The 14,177-nt window shown below is 43.5% G+C and overlaps 1 protein-coding gene across 6 annotated transcripts in view; it reads left to right on the plus strand.

Annotated features, from left to right (window-relative positions):
- Positions 1-14,177, plus strand: part of ARID1B (AT-rich interaction domain 1B) — a 326,453-nt gene that overhangs the window by 179,391 nt on the left and 132,885 nt on the right. For 3 of the 6 annotated variants that reach the window (XM_080585917.1, XM_080585915.1, XM_080585913.1), the window contains exon 5: positions 587-628. The exons of the other annotated variants lie outside the window; for them this stretch is intronic. In XM_080585917.1, coding sequence (XP_080442043.1) covers positions 587-628 — 42 coding nt within the window. The remainder of the gene's footprint in view (positions 1-586; positions 629-14,177) is intronic. 6 annotated transcript variants of the gene reach the window in all.

A 14,177-nucleotide genomic window follows, 5' to 3' on the forward strand; every position in this document is an offset into this window, starting at 1 on the left:
CATCCTGTGGCCTCGGCCTCTGCCTGGGCAGCCTTTCTTCCCTGAACTCCACAGATTTTAAAGGATTTGCTTTGCTCCAGGCAGGAGAGGGGCCCGTGAGTGAGGCCTGGGCCGCTGCGTTTCCTGACTGAGTTGTTCAGCCGATGCTGGAGCACCCGGCCTCGCCAGACAATAACGTGAGGGGAAGAGCTCAGGTGCTGCCAGCCTTCTGTTTTAGAGGGAGACACCACAGCAGGAGATTCTGGTGGTGCTCGGGCAGCTTTTTGGTGTAGCCAAAACTCCCCTTGGAGATCAGTGTTGCAGCTGCAGTACAGCACATTTTGGGGCACCAACAGGTAGATGCTTTTTATAGCATTGAGGCTGAGACACCTGGTCTGTGTTGAGAGTTTCTGAGTTTCCTTTCTTGAAGATTTCTGTTGTCAGCTGTCAGTTCAGCACGTGCTATCGTATGCAGGCTTTCCGAGGGTCGGTCCAGGCTGGTGTCTTCATTTGGAGAAGCCTGCTTTGCCTGGGCTGTGGTGCTGCGCTCAGGAGAGGTGGTTGGTAGTGGCTACATTTCAAATGATCTTTCTCCTTATAATTTCAGGTTGAAGTCTTGGCCTCCGAGGATGCTACATTTGGACACAAGGTGTGTAGTTTGATGCAGTTTTGTTCTATAGGTCCCTTCCATTTAAATTGTTGGATGTGATGGTACAGAAGACGACAATTTTCAGCCTGAGAATTGAGGATCCCTGTTAATTACATCCACCAATTCAGAAACCTCCCCAAACGTGTGGTGTTCTGCAGAGGGCACACAGGCTGTCTGAGTCCTGTTATTCTGTGGAGAACATTTGAGCAAATCTTACTTGGGGAAGCCCGTGTGGAAGCATGGAACTTCAGTTTTGTAGTAACTTTTCAGACTGGAGCTGCCTCCGTGCTGGGTTTGTTCTTGTTTCACAGATTTGCAGCTCAAAAATCCCAGTCGTTTCCTGCTTTGTAACAGTCTGTTGAGTAAGCCACTTTGTTCACGATCCTTTTTCACAGTGCATCACAAATACGAAGTATTACATTGAGCAGCTGCATCACCCTGTGTTCAATTGTAGATCAATGTATGGCATACAGCATGCGTGTCGGAGAGACCATTTAGACCTGCTCTGCGAAATGGGTGGCAGTGTCCTAGTTATTGCCTGAGTTTCTTTGGCCATCGAGCTTTACAGTGACAACCACGGTTTTAATTAAGCACTAATAGCAGATGATTTTGGGAAAAGGCAGATTGTGTGTAGGCTACATCTATTTAGCTAGGAAGAGAGTGGGGAGGGGAGGGGAAGGAGGAGATTGTAGAAACAGTAGGCTAAATCATGACAATGAAGAGTTTCCTGCTGCTGAAGGCCCCCTTGCTGTGATACTACTGCAGGTGAGAAAATAATAGTCTATTACTACCGAGGTAAAAAAAAATAAAATCAAAAGATGAAATAAGTTTTCCAAGTTTATACAGAATACAGTAAACAAAATTAACCCACAGAAAAAAAGCTTTAAAAGCATCTAAATATTCATGATGCCAGAATTTACAGTTGCGTCTGCATTGTACATTTTTATGTTGATATGTGATAAAGTGATTTAAATTATTAAAAAATGAACAGAGCTACACCAGTATTATTTGAAGTATGTAACATATGGTAGTCTGCAGTATCTTCCTTTTTTTTTACTTAATACCCAGCATTCATACAGGATATTCATTGAATATTTAATAAACCTGGAGGGTCGGCTCTTGTGAACTCATCTCCATAATCCTTCAGACTATAGGTAGGTAAACAGAAATATTACTGCAGATTATTGTAGCCAGTCACTCGCACAACTAAAACACTGTGCAGGAGGCTTCTTGCTATTTTTCATGTGGCTAAACTTGCAAGGTGTTTTTCAGTTTAGCAGTCATCTTGATGAACACCATTTAAAGTTCCTTTTTATTACCTAAAGTTTCAGGAATCTTCTGTTGCTAAGCTTTAATTTAACAAAACCAAATCAGTACCTTTGCCAGCTCTTAACTTTATCTTCCAGAGTCCCAGGCAAATTGTACCAAGAGGGTCTTGTTGCTCTCTTGAAGAAGTAGCCTTACATTATGTAGTAAACTAGATATGTCATGTACTTTTTCTCAATCAAGAAAAAAGGTAAATGTATCATTCCAAATTTGTTAATCTTGGAATCTATCTTGGCTGCCTACGTAGGCATCCTGTGAAAGCACTTTCTTTCCTGCTCTTCCTTAAACACTTCCTCTACTGTCTGTTGCAATGACACACAAATGTTAGCGTCTCTGTTATGTTAGCAAATCAGTTGGTACAATCATGGGAAGTACATATTAGCACATATTTAAAGCACGTTTTTAAAAATTAAAAGTGTTTTTTAGTTTACAACTCAGAAAATAAGTTTGTGTGGCAAATACCATGTAACATAGTTGAGGAGGATGTAAGGTTATAGTTTACGCAATTGTAATGCTTTCCTCAATACACGTTTTCAGCCTGAATTTCCTTCCAGGTCTAATGCAGATTACTGGGGAGCTATCTTGATGGTTTGGGGCACATGCTTCAGCTTCTAACATTTTAAGTCCCTTCTGTATGCATAAGGAGAAGAATAATGTGTGGCAGAGGGTGACTCTTTTTTTGACTATATCCATTCCACCGACCCTTAAACGCTTATCGCTTAGTTTTAGGGTTGTTGACAGGCTGTGTTTCCTGTAGATACCGATTACTGTTAAAAAAATAATAATTCTAAACTGCAGAAAGAACTTACAATGTTATCTGTTAGTCTTGAATTCTCCTTGTTTTTCATTTCATGGTAAATATGCATGCTGGCAGCGAATGGGGCCGTTTCCCAGGAAAACATGCTGAATGAGACAGCACAACATTGTTCAGTCTCACCATAGTTATCATCTGGGAAGGGAAGATCTGGATGATGCAGTCTTTTGAGTCTTTGATGAGGAGGATAAGCACATGTAGAAATCAGCTGCAGAGGGTCTTTGATGTAGGATATGCATTTTGATCAGACAAATATTTTTTATTTTAGCACAGAAAATTAAAACAAAAGCCATTGTTTCACACTGTCAACAAACCCAGAGGAGAGGTACCTTGAAGTGCCAGAGCTTGTTTTTACTCTGCAAGCACAGAACAGGTGTAAATCACACAGTGTTAGTAGTAGTCCTTCAAAATGTTCCCTCTGCCTCACTTTTTTAATAAGAAGCAGTCTTCCCAAAACAAAGATAAAATAGACAATTTATTGGGATAAAAGTGATGTTTTTAATATCAACTTCTTTTTGTTGAAAGTGTAAGCAGTTTAAATAAAAGGTGTTGTTTGAGTATGAAGACTCAGAAATTCGATAGTGTTACTGTCCAAACCTTTCCTTTGGTTGAATGGTAGGCAGCAAAAGCATTCAGCTTCCTTTGCAGCTAATTTTGCAGAAGGGGTAAGCTGTTAGTGTGCTGTAATAGCATTTTGGAAGATGGAACATGTGGCATTCGGTTTTATTTATACATGCGTTTGTGTGTGTGTTTGTATGCGTGTTTGATCCTTAAAGGAAAAAAAAAATCCAGCTTTTGACTGATCTTTCAGCTTCAGTATTTAGAGTGGCTGTGATGTGCATGGCTGTTTATGGAGAGACGTGGGGGAAATGACCACCCAGCAGATCATGGACAGGTGGTAGGTGATGCGGGACAGACCTAACATTTGGGCACGGTTCATTCAGCTCCTGCTGAGTGCCAGCTTATGCATACAGGAAGTTTCTTCGAACCCAGAGCTGCGGAGAACTCAGGTAGAATAAGAGTGACTGGATGGAGCAGTATCTGCCTGGGTCTGCAGTCGGCACGCAAGAATGTATTTAAAAGTTGGAAGCCCTTTCAGTCCCGTTAATCTTATTAGAGCCTAATGATGACATGTAAAATGCTAACAGTACCGATTTATTTTGTGTTGGTTTTAGCTGGAATAGGAGGACAGATTTTAGCAGATGGGACCAGTGCTCCCAGATGGCAGAGAAAATTAGGAGGGATACAAAGATGTGAAAAAGAAAAGAGGATAAAGAATAAGGTGCACAGAGCAGAAATAAGATGTAAAAGGTTTAACCATTGTGAACGACGCCAATACAAACACCAAGGCAATGGACAGATGAAAATACCTGTGCCTGAGTTTTTTAAATCCTGAGATTTAGACGCTCAGTTCTCACCAGAACATTTTAATCCCTCAGTTAGAATGGAAAACCTGAGTCTGAGAGGTTGGTCGTGATGTAAAGATTTAATCCACACCTTGTTGTAGGAGTCTCATGTTGGCATCGGTTGGCGTGGCAGTGTGGAAAGCCGGCGGTACGTGCTCCAGGTGGGCTAAAACCGATGCCTGGCCCTACCTGGGGAAGGAGATGCCGGGCTGTTTTCCAGTCCTGTCCTCTTCCCCTGCCTTTCCCCACGGCTTTTGCTGTCAGCACCGACCTGACCCAAATCCGGCCGGGTGGCAGCAGCTTGGCCCAGCCCGGGAGGGCGATGCCGCCTCTCCCACGTGTCCCGGCCTCTCGGCGGAGGCACCGGCCGCCCGTGGGTGCTGCAGCCCTCGGTCAGAGCCTGCAGCCGTCCCCGCGTGGCGTGGCACTGCTGCGGGGCGCCGTGCTGGTGGCAGCCCAGCGGGGCGACATGTCGGGAGGCTCGCGACTCGGGGCGAGGGGAAGGGAGCCGCCAATGCTCCCGCAGCGGGGGAGCTCCAGCCAGAACAGGGCGCTCGTGTTCGGTCGCCGGCTTTAATCCTTCCATTGTGTGTGCTTTTAAGCTGCGTTGTGATGTAATTGGCTTAATCATTACTATTATGTTGCTCCGCGCAAGTTGGGATTGTAATTTGACATATGGAAATAAACGGCGACTGGATTAGCCATTCGCAGGTGTCATTTAAAAGCAGGGGCAGGCGAGAAAGCCTTGCCTGTTTTGCAAGGGGGGTGTTGCTGCCGTGCGGAGGCACAATTATCTGCAGCACTGCGTCTGGCGCCGTCTTGAAGTCGGAGCCAGCTTCACCTGGTCGCTTCTGGGGCCGCGCTGCTGGGCTCGAGGAACCAGGACCCCGTTCCCGATGGACGCGCTCGCTGGTGGAGGGATTTTGCGTTTCCTTCGGAGAAGACAAGTACAGGAGGAAAGATTTCTCTTCGACCGGGAAATCCGTGCCATGGAACCACCATTCTGTTAAAGAAATGCAGTAAGGGTGGCATTTCTGACGTGGCTGTGTCAGCGCCGTGGAGCTGTCGGCATTGCTCGTGGAAGTGGCCGGATTTTGGTTCTGTGACACAGCAGAAAGCGATGACCTCGTCTCCATAATTTAATAACTCTGGAAGTTGTTGAGGGAGGCTGCTCCTAAGTCTTTGCAAATATCTGCTGCCGGGATGCATTTTGTTAGTGCTTTCTCTCTGACACAGGATATACAATTTTAAGAATCACGTGTGCTCAGGACTGAAACCTCTTCTTTGCTCCCAACCATGCTACTTTTACTTGAGTTCACTAAGCTTTCATTTTTTATTTTCTTCTTTCCCCCACCTTGCAAACGATGCTGTATTGCAATACTCAGCACATCACAGTGCATCTTCTGTAGCCTGCTTATTCTCGCAGCCCCAGCTACCAGAAGTTCAAATCCCGAGGGGAAATTCAGCTGCGCGGTGTAGCTACGTGTCAGCTTCCTGGTTTGAAGCGTAGGACACCAAAGAGAATACATTTAAGTGGCTGACTGTGAGTTATGACTGTGCAAATCTAGAAGGAAACTGTTGTTCTAACGGTATCCATAATACGGAAGCCTTGAGCTGCGAGATGGAGTAGAGATGCCATTTGAGAAAATTGAGAAAATGTGTTCTCGAGAGATTTTCGTGTTTGTTAATTCTTCTGTTCTTATTTTCGGAGATTTGTACTAGATCGATTGGCACAAAATAGCACTTAATTCTTGGAAAGAAGGAGAAAAGAAGCTATTCAAGGAGAAGAAAAAGTAGGCATAAAAATTGTTTTCTTTTTAATGCTTGCCTTGTTTAAGACAGCTTTCTTTTGTTGAAGTCTCTAAGCAGCCTCTGCTTCTGCCATCTGGTGGTTGCTTGTAAAAGTTGCATCTTCAAAGCCAAATTAAATTGTTTTAAAGCCAATTAATCCTTTTCAGAAGAGGATGTCTTCAAGTGTCTGAATTATCTCTGTCTTGATATGTTGACACTTGGAGTGTCTATGTGTGTGTTTAGTATATAGGAAAATACAGAGAAATGAGCCCTCATTTACATCTGTCTGTGCACTGTTGACTTAGGTAGGAATCTGGGGCTTGTAAATAAGTTTTTGGATTTGTTTCAGCTCAGAAAGAATAGATGTTCATACTAGCCTCCAGTAACTTCTGTTTCGCTGCTCAGAGCAAAATTAGGATTACATGTTTCACCAGTTCTGTAGCTTCTGTCTTCTTTGTGGAGTTGTGTTATCCGAGGTGTTCAGAGATGGCTAAAAGGATTTCCCAGCCTTCTTTCTTTGAGCCATTTTAAAGCTGTGTTTTAGGATTGCTGAAGCCTTCTGAGTGCCCTTTGTGCCGGCCGATTTCTAGGAGGAGAGAAGGGCACCTTAGCGGGGAGCACGGTGCTCTTTGGACGCGCTCTGTTAGGATTCTCAGCGGGGCTCAGGGACCCCTTACAGATGTGCCGAAGCGGTTTGCAATAGTCACGGCTAAGTGAGCAGCAGTGACTTCAGCATGTTTCTGCCCGGACCTACGCGTATCACTGCTGGGGTATTCAGGGCAACCCGAGAAAACTCGGGGCTGAGTGATGGCGGTCATGTTCTGGAAACTTCACCTGCATAATCAGTAGTTCCTAATGTTTGGGAATTTCAGCCTCAGGATTTTTTTTTTCCAATTCGCTCTATAGAAGTGAAGGGGCAATAGCAAAAGATTGGGCAGATGGAGAGGAACGTAGAGCTCTCGGTCCTGTAACCGTGGTCCGGCTTCATCCTGAGGGCTGTAGAGGAAGGAGTGTGCGCAGCCACCTTGCGTGGAGGATGGAGTCAGAGCAAGAGTCTGGTACCCCGTCAAAATCCTCTCCAGACAGCTCCTGTGTGTTGTAGTGCCCTGCTCCTCACAGACATCCCCACCTCCAGTGTGTGGAGGATTTTAAAGCTCTATTGGAGGATACGGAAAAAAGTGAGGTTTTACTGGCTCATCACGCAGTGGTGGTGGATCTGGACAACTGCAAAACAACCTTGCACGAGGAAGAGAAGATGAAACGATACACAGTAGAGGAAAGAAAGCCACGTTAGCTGGGAACCCCCAAATGTGGCAATGTGCAGCGGATAAACGGCACAGCAGCAGCTGGCTCTTCGCTCCCTGCGCTCTCCCTCCCAGTCAGTGACGCTGGCTGTGCACGCACCCCCACACTGCAGTCTCAGGGAAGTCGAGGCAAGGCTTTAGGGAGGAATTGCCTCCTGTGGCAGTGTCCCCATGAGGGGCCAGAATGCTGGGCTTTTTCCTAGATATATTCCCTTGTTTCTTCTGCTAGACATCTCTCCAGTGACCCAAAATACTGATAAATATATGCTTAACGCTCCTTTTCAGTGTGAAGCAGCTACTGATGCTTGCAGAACAAATACTGGCGGCCTCGGGGTTAGGCTTGGGCAGCTGGCATGGGGATGTGGAAGTGCTTTGCTTTCCAAAAGCTCCTCTGAGCGCGCTGTGGAGGGCTGGTGTGAGCAGAGCTGGTGAGCATCACCCCCATCTCCGAGTCCTCAAAACTTGCTGTTGTGTGGTTTGCCATCAGCTGGGAACTAGCGCTTAAAAATAAATAAATAAATAAACTGCTGGCGTTCTTCCTGTATCATCTCCACTTTAAGAATAGGAACATGATGAGCAGCCATGGCCAACAGTGCTGCATAGTTTGTATTACCAAGATGTGGCTGGGGCCACACGTGGCTTTTTGATGGAAGCTGAAAGCTGCCACTGCCCTTCGGAGAGTCCGAGGGGTCAGCAGCTGGCACGCAGCTTTCCTAAACACACGTGTATGCGTCTCGGGACATAGCTCACTTTTTCCTGAAGCGACGTCTGCAACTATTTATGCCTTTCTGATGACGTGTATCCCCCTTCCGTCAGTATTTCTGCTGCGTTTCTGCGCTGACTTAAGCCGACGCTCTGTTTGAACGTGCTGCTGCAGCCCCTGGCCAGCCAACGCTCGTGGCAGCGCCGGCTCGTGCCTCCGTCCGCCTCCTTCGGTCCTGTCTCGACGAGCTGCTCTGCGACGTGCACGGGGGGGGTTAGCCCTTTGCCAGGCTCTGTAGAAACGACCCAAAAGCACAGCCTCTGATGCTCTTCTCCTGACAGGAGCGGACGTCAGCTTGAGGATCTGACTGAACCCACCATTTCACATCAGTCCCTACAGCGCAGCAATGAGAATTACCAACAACAAAAAAAGGGGGAAGGGGGATTTATTTTCTCAGTCTTTCCTCTGTTACTCTACACTTCTCATCGGTGGGGTGCTGAGACCTCGCAGCCCCACGTTCCTCCCCTAGTTTGCCAGTATTTAGCTCAGCTTTCCCTTCCTGGTAGTTTGCAGCCGACCTGCAGGCTGTTAAATTGTAACCAGGATGCTGTCAGTGCGATAGCGCGGGCCCTTTGCAGTCCTGTGTGGCCCGTTTGATTTATACGGGTGTTTTGAACTTTGAGGGAATATCAGATTTACCCAGAACTCATCTGACAACTGGAACGCGGTGCTTGCTTGTAAATACCTGCAAATTTTAAATAAATGTTTAGGCAGGTGGTCTCTTTGTTTGGGGGTGGGAAGAGGGCAGGACAGAGCGCTTGCAAATACCTTGCTGTTCTTTCTTGATTAGGAGAGCGGGTTAGACCAGATTTCTTTTTTCTTCTGCAAATGTCTCCCTGACTGCATAACTGGTGCGACCAGAACTGCTGCCCGGAGCAAGGAACCCCACCTTCGTGCAGGAAGCCTGCTCCTGTTGGTATTGCGACTAAAAACCACGACAACAAAGAAACCGCAACTTTTTTAATTTCCCTGCTGTTCATTGTTTTGTTTTTTTGGACGGTTATTTCTTTTCAACAGCACGAAACGGGAATTCACATATAGAAGGGTTCAGATTTTGTGCGATGTGGCTGCTTACGCTGATTGCATAGTCAGCTTGTTAAAACTAATACCAGGTTTGAAGAGCAGAAATTGCAGAGAGGAACGTGAGAAAGTTGTTGGGTAGACAGATGTGATTTAGGATTTAATTTCCCTTTTTTCTGAGATGAGGTCAGGTGCGTATCATGCTTCAGAACTGTACTTTGTGTGGAAAAAGTACTGGTGACATGCCGTGGATTTCACAGAGGACGAAACAGTGACAATACTGCATAGCTTGAGTTTCAGCTGAACATACATTTCCTTTGCAAAAAGATCATTTAGTAACTTCGAAGCTTCAATTATTCCATTTTTTTTTTGGTTGGTTTTGGTTTGGCTTTGTTTTTTAAGAAATTCTTCGTGTGAGGCAGGGTTTTCTAGCGAATTAGGGATTTTGATGAATAATTGTATTGGGTTCGAATGACACTGGGAGATCTTGTTTTTCAAGGTCATTTCTTCGGTTTTCTTGGTGAGCGGTGAATTATATTGGATCGTAATAATGTATTTTCGTTATATAGGAGGATCAAAATTACACACGGTTCAGGCATAATTTCCATACTATTGCAATACTTTTAATTGCTTACTATATGCATGTAACCAGTTGTGATACATTTCTAGTGTAATAATCTGTGTGTTTTGCAATTCTACTACAGAATCCTTGATGCTACCTGAAACAGAAAGCAGACAGATTTACAGTCTCTGTGGTAAAACTTGCCTTAACATTTTAATCTGGAGCACAATAAGCATCATCCCTACCGTTCAATTTAATGTGACTCTGTTTTCATTCCACCAGCTGATTCCCCCCCCACCCCTTTATCAAGATCTATTTGAATCTTCCCGAGCCTTCTGTGAAACTTCTCGCAGTATTATTCCTTGTGTCAGAACAGATGAACTGATTACCCCATAAATGTAACCTATATCTAGAGTGGTTTTACAACTCTAATCCTTGTGCAAGGGCTGTGCTCCGGTGGAGGGATGTACGCCTCGGAAACACTTGTGAGAACAGAGTCAGAATATGTACTAATTTAAAAATTAATAAAGGTATTTTGAGAAATGTCTAACTGCTGTTTATGAAGGCAAGCAATGAAGTGAATCGTGTGGAACTGGCTTTTGTAGCAGCTAAGTGACTAAATATCATTATAGCACATATGATTGCATGCAAAAGCTTTACAGTAATGTAGCTATGGATGTTTATATGGTTATTAACTCTTAGTTTTTAGCTGTAGTGTGTGCAGAATGCTGCCAAGGTCACAGTTGTTAAGCTGCCCCAAGTACTGCTGAGGAAGGAATTATGTTAGCTAAAGCTTTTTTTTTTTTTTAAGTAAAATCTTTTTTTTTTTTAACCAATAATGTTGTGGAAGAGGATCTTGAAGGAGAAATTTGGGGACACCGTGCTTGGAAATGGCATGAAATCCAGGAAATTAAGAAGCATTAGAACTGATATCTTTGGTGGAATAAATGTTGCAGACAGTCATGATACTCTTAGGATCCTGTGTGCTGCCAGGCTTAGTTATGCAAAGGTTTGAAAGTGAGAAGAAGTTGAACTTGATACAGTGAGCAAGGGGAAAGCTAATGGAGCACATTAAAAATGCAAGCTGACCTAGATATGCTGTTGAATGGTACCATGTGGCGTGCAGCTTTATATGGCAGGCTGCAGTGTCTTGTTCACCAGAATAAAGGTAAAACAGCTGAAAATATGGCACTGGTTACAAATCCAACAACAAGATTTAAGAATTGGGCCATTCCATTCTGGTTTGTAGGTGATGTTATGAAAAACACCACTATTAGAGCTTTTTACTATGAAAGCAGCTATTGATTTCTGTTAAGTGTATGCAATGTGTGTTTAAAAAAAAATCTACAGAAATTACTTCTGGGGAATGATTAATGTGCATGCCCCATAGCCACAAGTGTGTCTACTTTCTGTTCAATCTAAACTACACGTACACAGAGCCCCGAAAGATGTAAGAAAAATTAGTATTATGTTGAGTTGGTTGATGGGAGCTAAATATTGAAATTCTTTCTGGAATGTGATGATATAGGAAAGGGTAGCAGAATCTGGCCATTAATTTTATGGTACTTTTAATTTCAGATTAACTTTGAAGAACTATTTGAAGAGATGTCAAAGTATCAGAAAATGTTAATATGATATTATTTTTTCAGATAATGGATATTAAAATAGCTTTTAGCTGCTCTTTGAAACTTGATGGAAAATAATTCCTTTTGGTATTTAGACAGTTTCAACTTCAAATGATTATCTTAGCTTATTGATAAATAGCAAAAAAAAAAAAAAAGCTTACAGAGAAAGGGTTGACCTTCTTTCTCACTCCCCCTTGCACCTCCCTCAGCCTCCACTGAAGCTGTATGAATGCCAGTATATATGATTGGGATATTACATATTTTTATAGGACTAGGAGGTTTAAAATGTGTGTTTTTTTCTCTAGGTCTGTAAGTTATAATGTGTTTTCAGTTGGAACAATAATAATAAAAAAGGCTTGCATGTACCTGTGATGCATTTGATTCCTCCCTGCAGTGACTCATTGTGGATCTCTCTTACAGCTAAGTGCTTGTTCCTTGTGATCAGAGGAAAATGCTACACACCTTCTGCTTCGTGCCTATTAAATTCAAGCTTCTATTGTAGGCAGCATTACACAGCTATCTTTGAGAATTAAAGGGGAAAAAATCAAGAACAGTAGCTGAATTGAAAATTTCAAAAGCCACTTTGTTCCCCCTCAACCCTAATGTCGATTCTTAATGCATTTCTGTTTTCATGCTTTCCTCTTCCAAATTTACAAATTTTTCTTCCTTCCTGTTCAGAGCAACTGTTTTTGGTACCCTATTGAAATTAGTGAACATAACGGTGATTGTTTTTTTCCTCTCCAAATGAACTTAAATGATGGATACCAACCTTTTTAATCTCATCATATTAAGCAGAACATACAGTTCCTATATCCAGACCAGTATTTTGAGTTGAAGAGGGGACTGTTTTCTCCTTTTTGTTACCTTTTCCCCCCTCACCTTTTTCATTCCCTTAGGGAATGGTCTGGAGAACAAAGTGTCCGTGTTCCTTGAAATAGAAATAGAATGATCCATTCATAATTTAGTGATCTATTTCTGTTTGGCGAAGTTAAGCGCATGCTTAACTTCAGGTCTGTGATTAAATCTCAATGACTTCAGTACGACTTAAATGCTTTGCAAAACTGTGGCTTTTATTCCCATCTCACCATCCTACCATTGCTTCTGTCTCATTGCTCTTCTTTTTTCTTTTTTTTTTTTCTCCTCTTCTGCTGTGCTGCAAGTTGACTGTGCTTAGTGTCAGCAGTTTATGTTCTGCATGTTTAATGAAGGCCATGGCTCAGCTCAGCATAGCCCTTCCCCTTACACTAACAGAATTTTGATAAATGAGATTTCCTCGTGTGGAGAGCTGAGAATGGGCTTTGACGGGAAAAGGCAGGGCATGAAATCAGCAGGTGTCAGGGTGTGCAAATTATGGCCATTTAAAAACAAAAACAAAATAAAGAGCTTGCTATGACCAACCATCTTAAAAATGTGTATCTTCCAGTGAAGCACAAAAAAAGATTTAACAATATACTAGCAAAGCAAAAGCAAATTCAGTAAGTGATAATCTGAATCAACATATTTCTACCTTCCTTTTTGCTCCATATTCCCCATGCCTGCCACTGTAATAGTCAGAGTATGCTATACAGGCAATTGGATGGCAGTAATCATTGCTGAATTTAGCACATGGAAATACATTTCAGTTGTGTTTTATATCCTGTGCTGATCTAAACTATTAGAAATTCTCTATTTTATGCCCACTCAAACTGTTGATTGTGGTAGAATAACATCTAGTTGCACAGATGAAAGAAACTGCCAGCAGATATTGCTAGAAACCTTTTCAACTAAGGTACATTCCTGTGGTCCTTCTCCCTTTTTCAATTCTGTTTTCATTTTTCTGATACTGCTTACTACATCCTCCCTCTCTGCCCCCCCCCAGCTCTTTCAGTCTTTCTCCTTCATGCAGATTTAGCTTGTTCCGTGACCGATCTCCTATTCAGAGTATATTGCTGTGTAATTTGAAAAAACAATCTTTTAGCCTGCTTGCATGTGCCAGTGGAGTTATTGGATTGTTCAAATAATGCAGACCTCTTCAATTGAGATTATAATCTGACACAAGTGATTGAAGGCTGGAAATGGATACTGCGGCCCTAAAACTGGAGCTATTTTATTACCTTATGTAACGTTTCATAAAGGTTTCTGTGACTGGAATGAATTAGGAATGAATTGTTTTTATTGGAGAGATGAAGAGAAAGGACAGTTGGTATGGTTATAATAATTAATAAATAACACAGTTAATTACTGTGCTGGCTCTCCAGTATGTTCAGAGATTAATTTAAATCAATTTGTGCTTGTTTCTATTAAAATACTCAAAAATGTATTTTTACGCAAATATATGTGAACGTACATCCTCAGAGCTGTGTATTTTTATATATGTATCTATGTATACTTTTATTTCCTGTGTATTTATATTTAGTTGTTTAGTTTCTCTTTCTTGGCAGGCTCTTTGAATGGATTGAAGGCAGGGGGATAATTGCCGATCCCGCAGCATTTTCTGTGCCGGTTCATGCCGTAGCTGTGCACTGAGCCCTCCCGTAAGGAGTTTCAGAGCAGCACAGAGGAGGCCTCGGCACAGCCTGGGTGTGAGGTGGTTGCTCGGTGCTCCAGCGCCGCTGGGCCTTGGCACGCTTGGTTTCGTGGCTTTCCTGGTTTTGGTGCTGAAACAGAGGGGTACAAAGCGGTACGAGCGGCATTATCGTCAGGCACACATGTACATGGCATGGCACCGGTCCGGTTGGTGTTTCAGGCCCCTCTGGATGTGCAGGGCTATGCGATTTGTGAACGACTCACCCTGCTAGCTTTAGTGGGAGTTGGTGCCATTTGAAGTCACCGGTGTACTGCTGGGGCTGGCTCCGATCACCCTTTTCTGTGACACCTCATGGTAGCCGAAGATGGCCCCCGGGCTTGGTGGGACCCTGGGCAGAAGGCAGCTGTGCTTGCCTCGTGCCTGAGGCGAGGT

This window comes from Anser brachyrhynchus (genome assembly GCF_964034855.1).
Source record: "Anser brachyrhynchus genome assembly, chromosome: 3".
NCBI lineage: Eukaryota > Metazoa > Chordata > Aves > Anseriformes > Anatidae > Anser > Anser brachyrhynchus.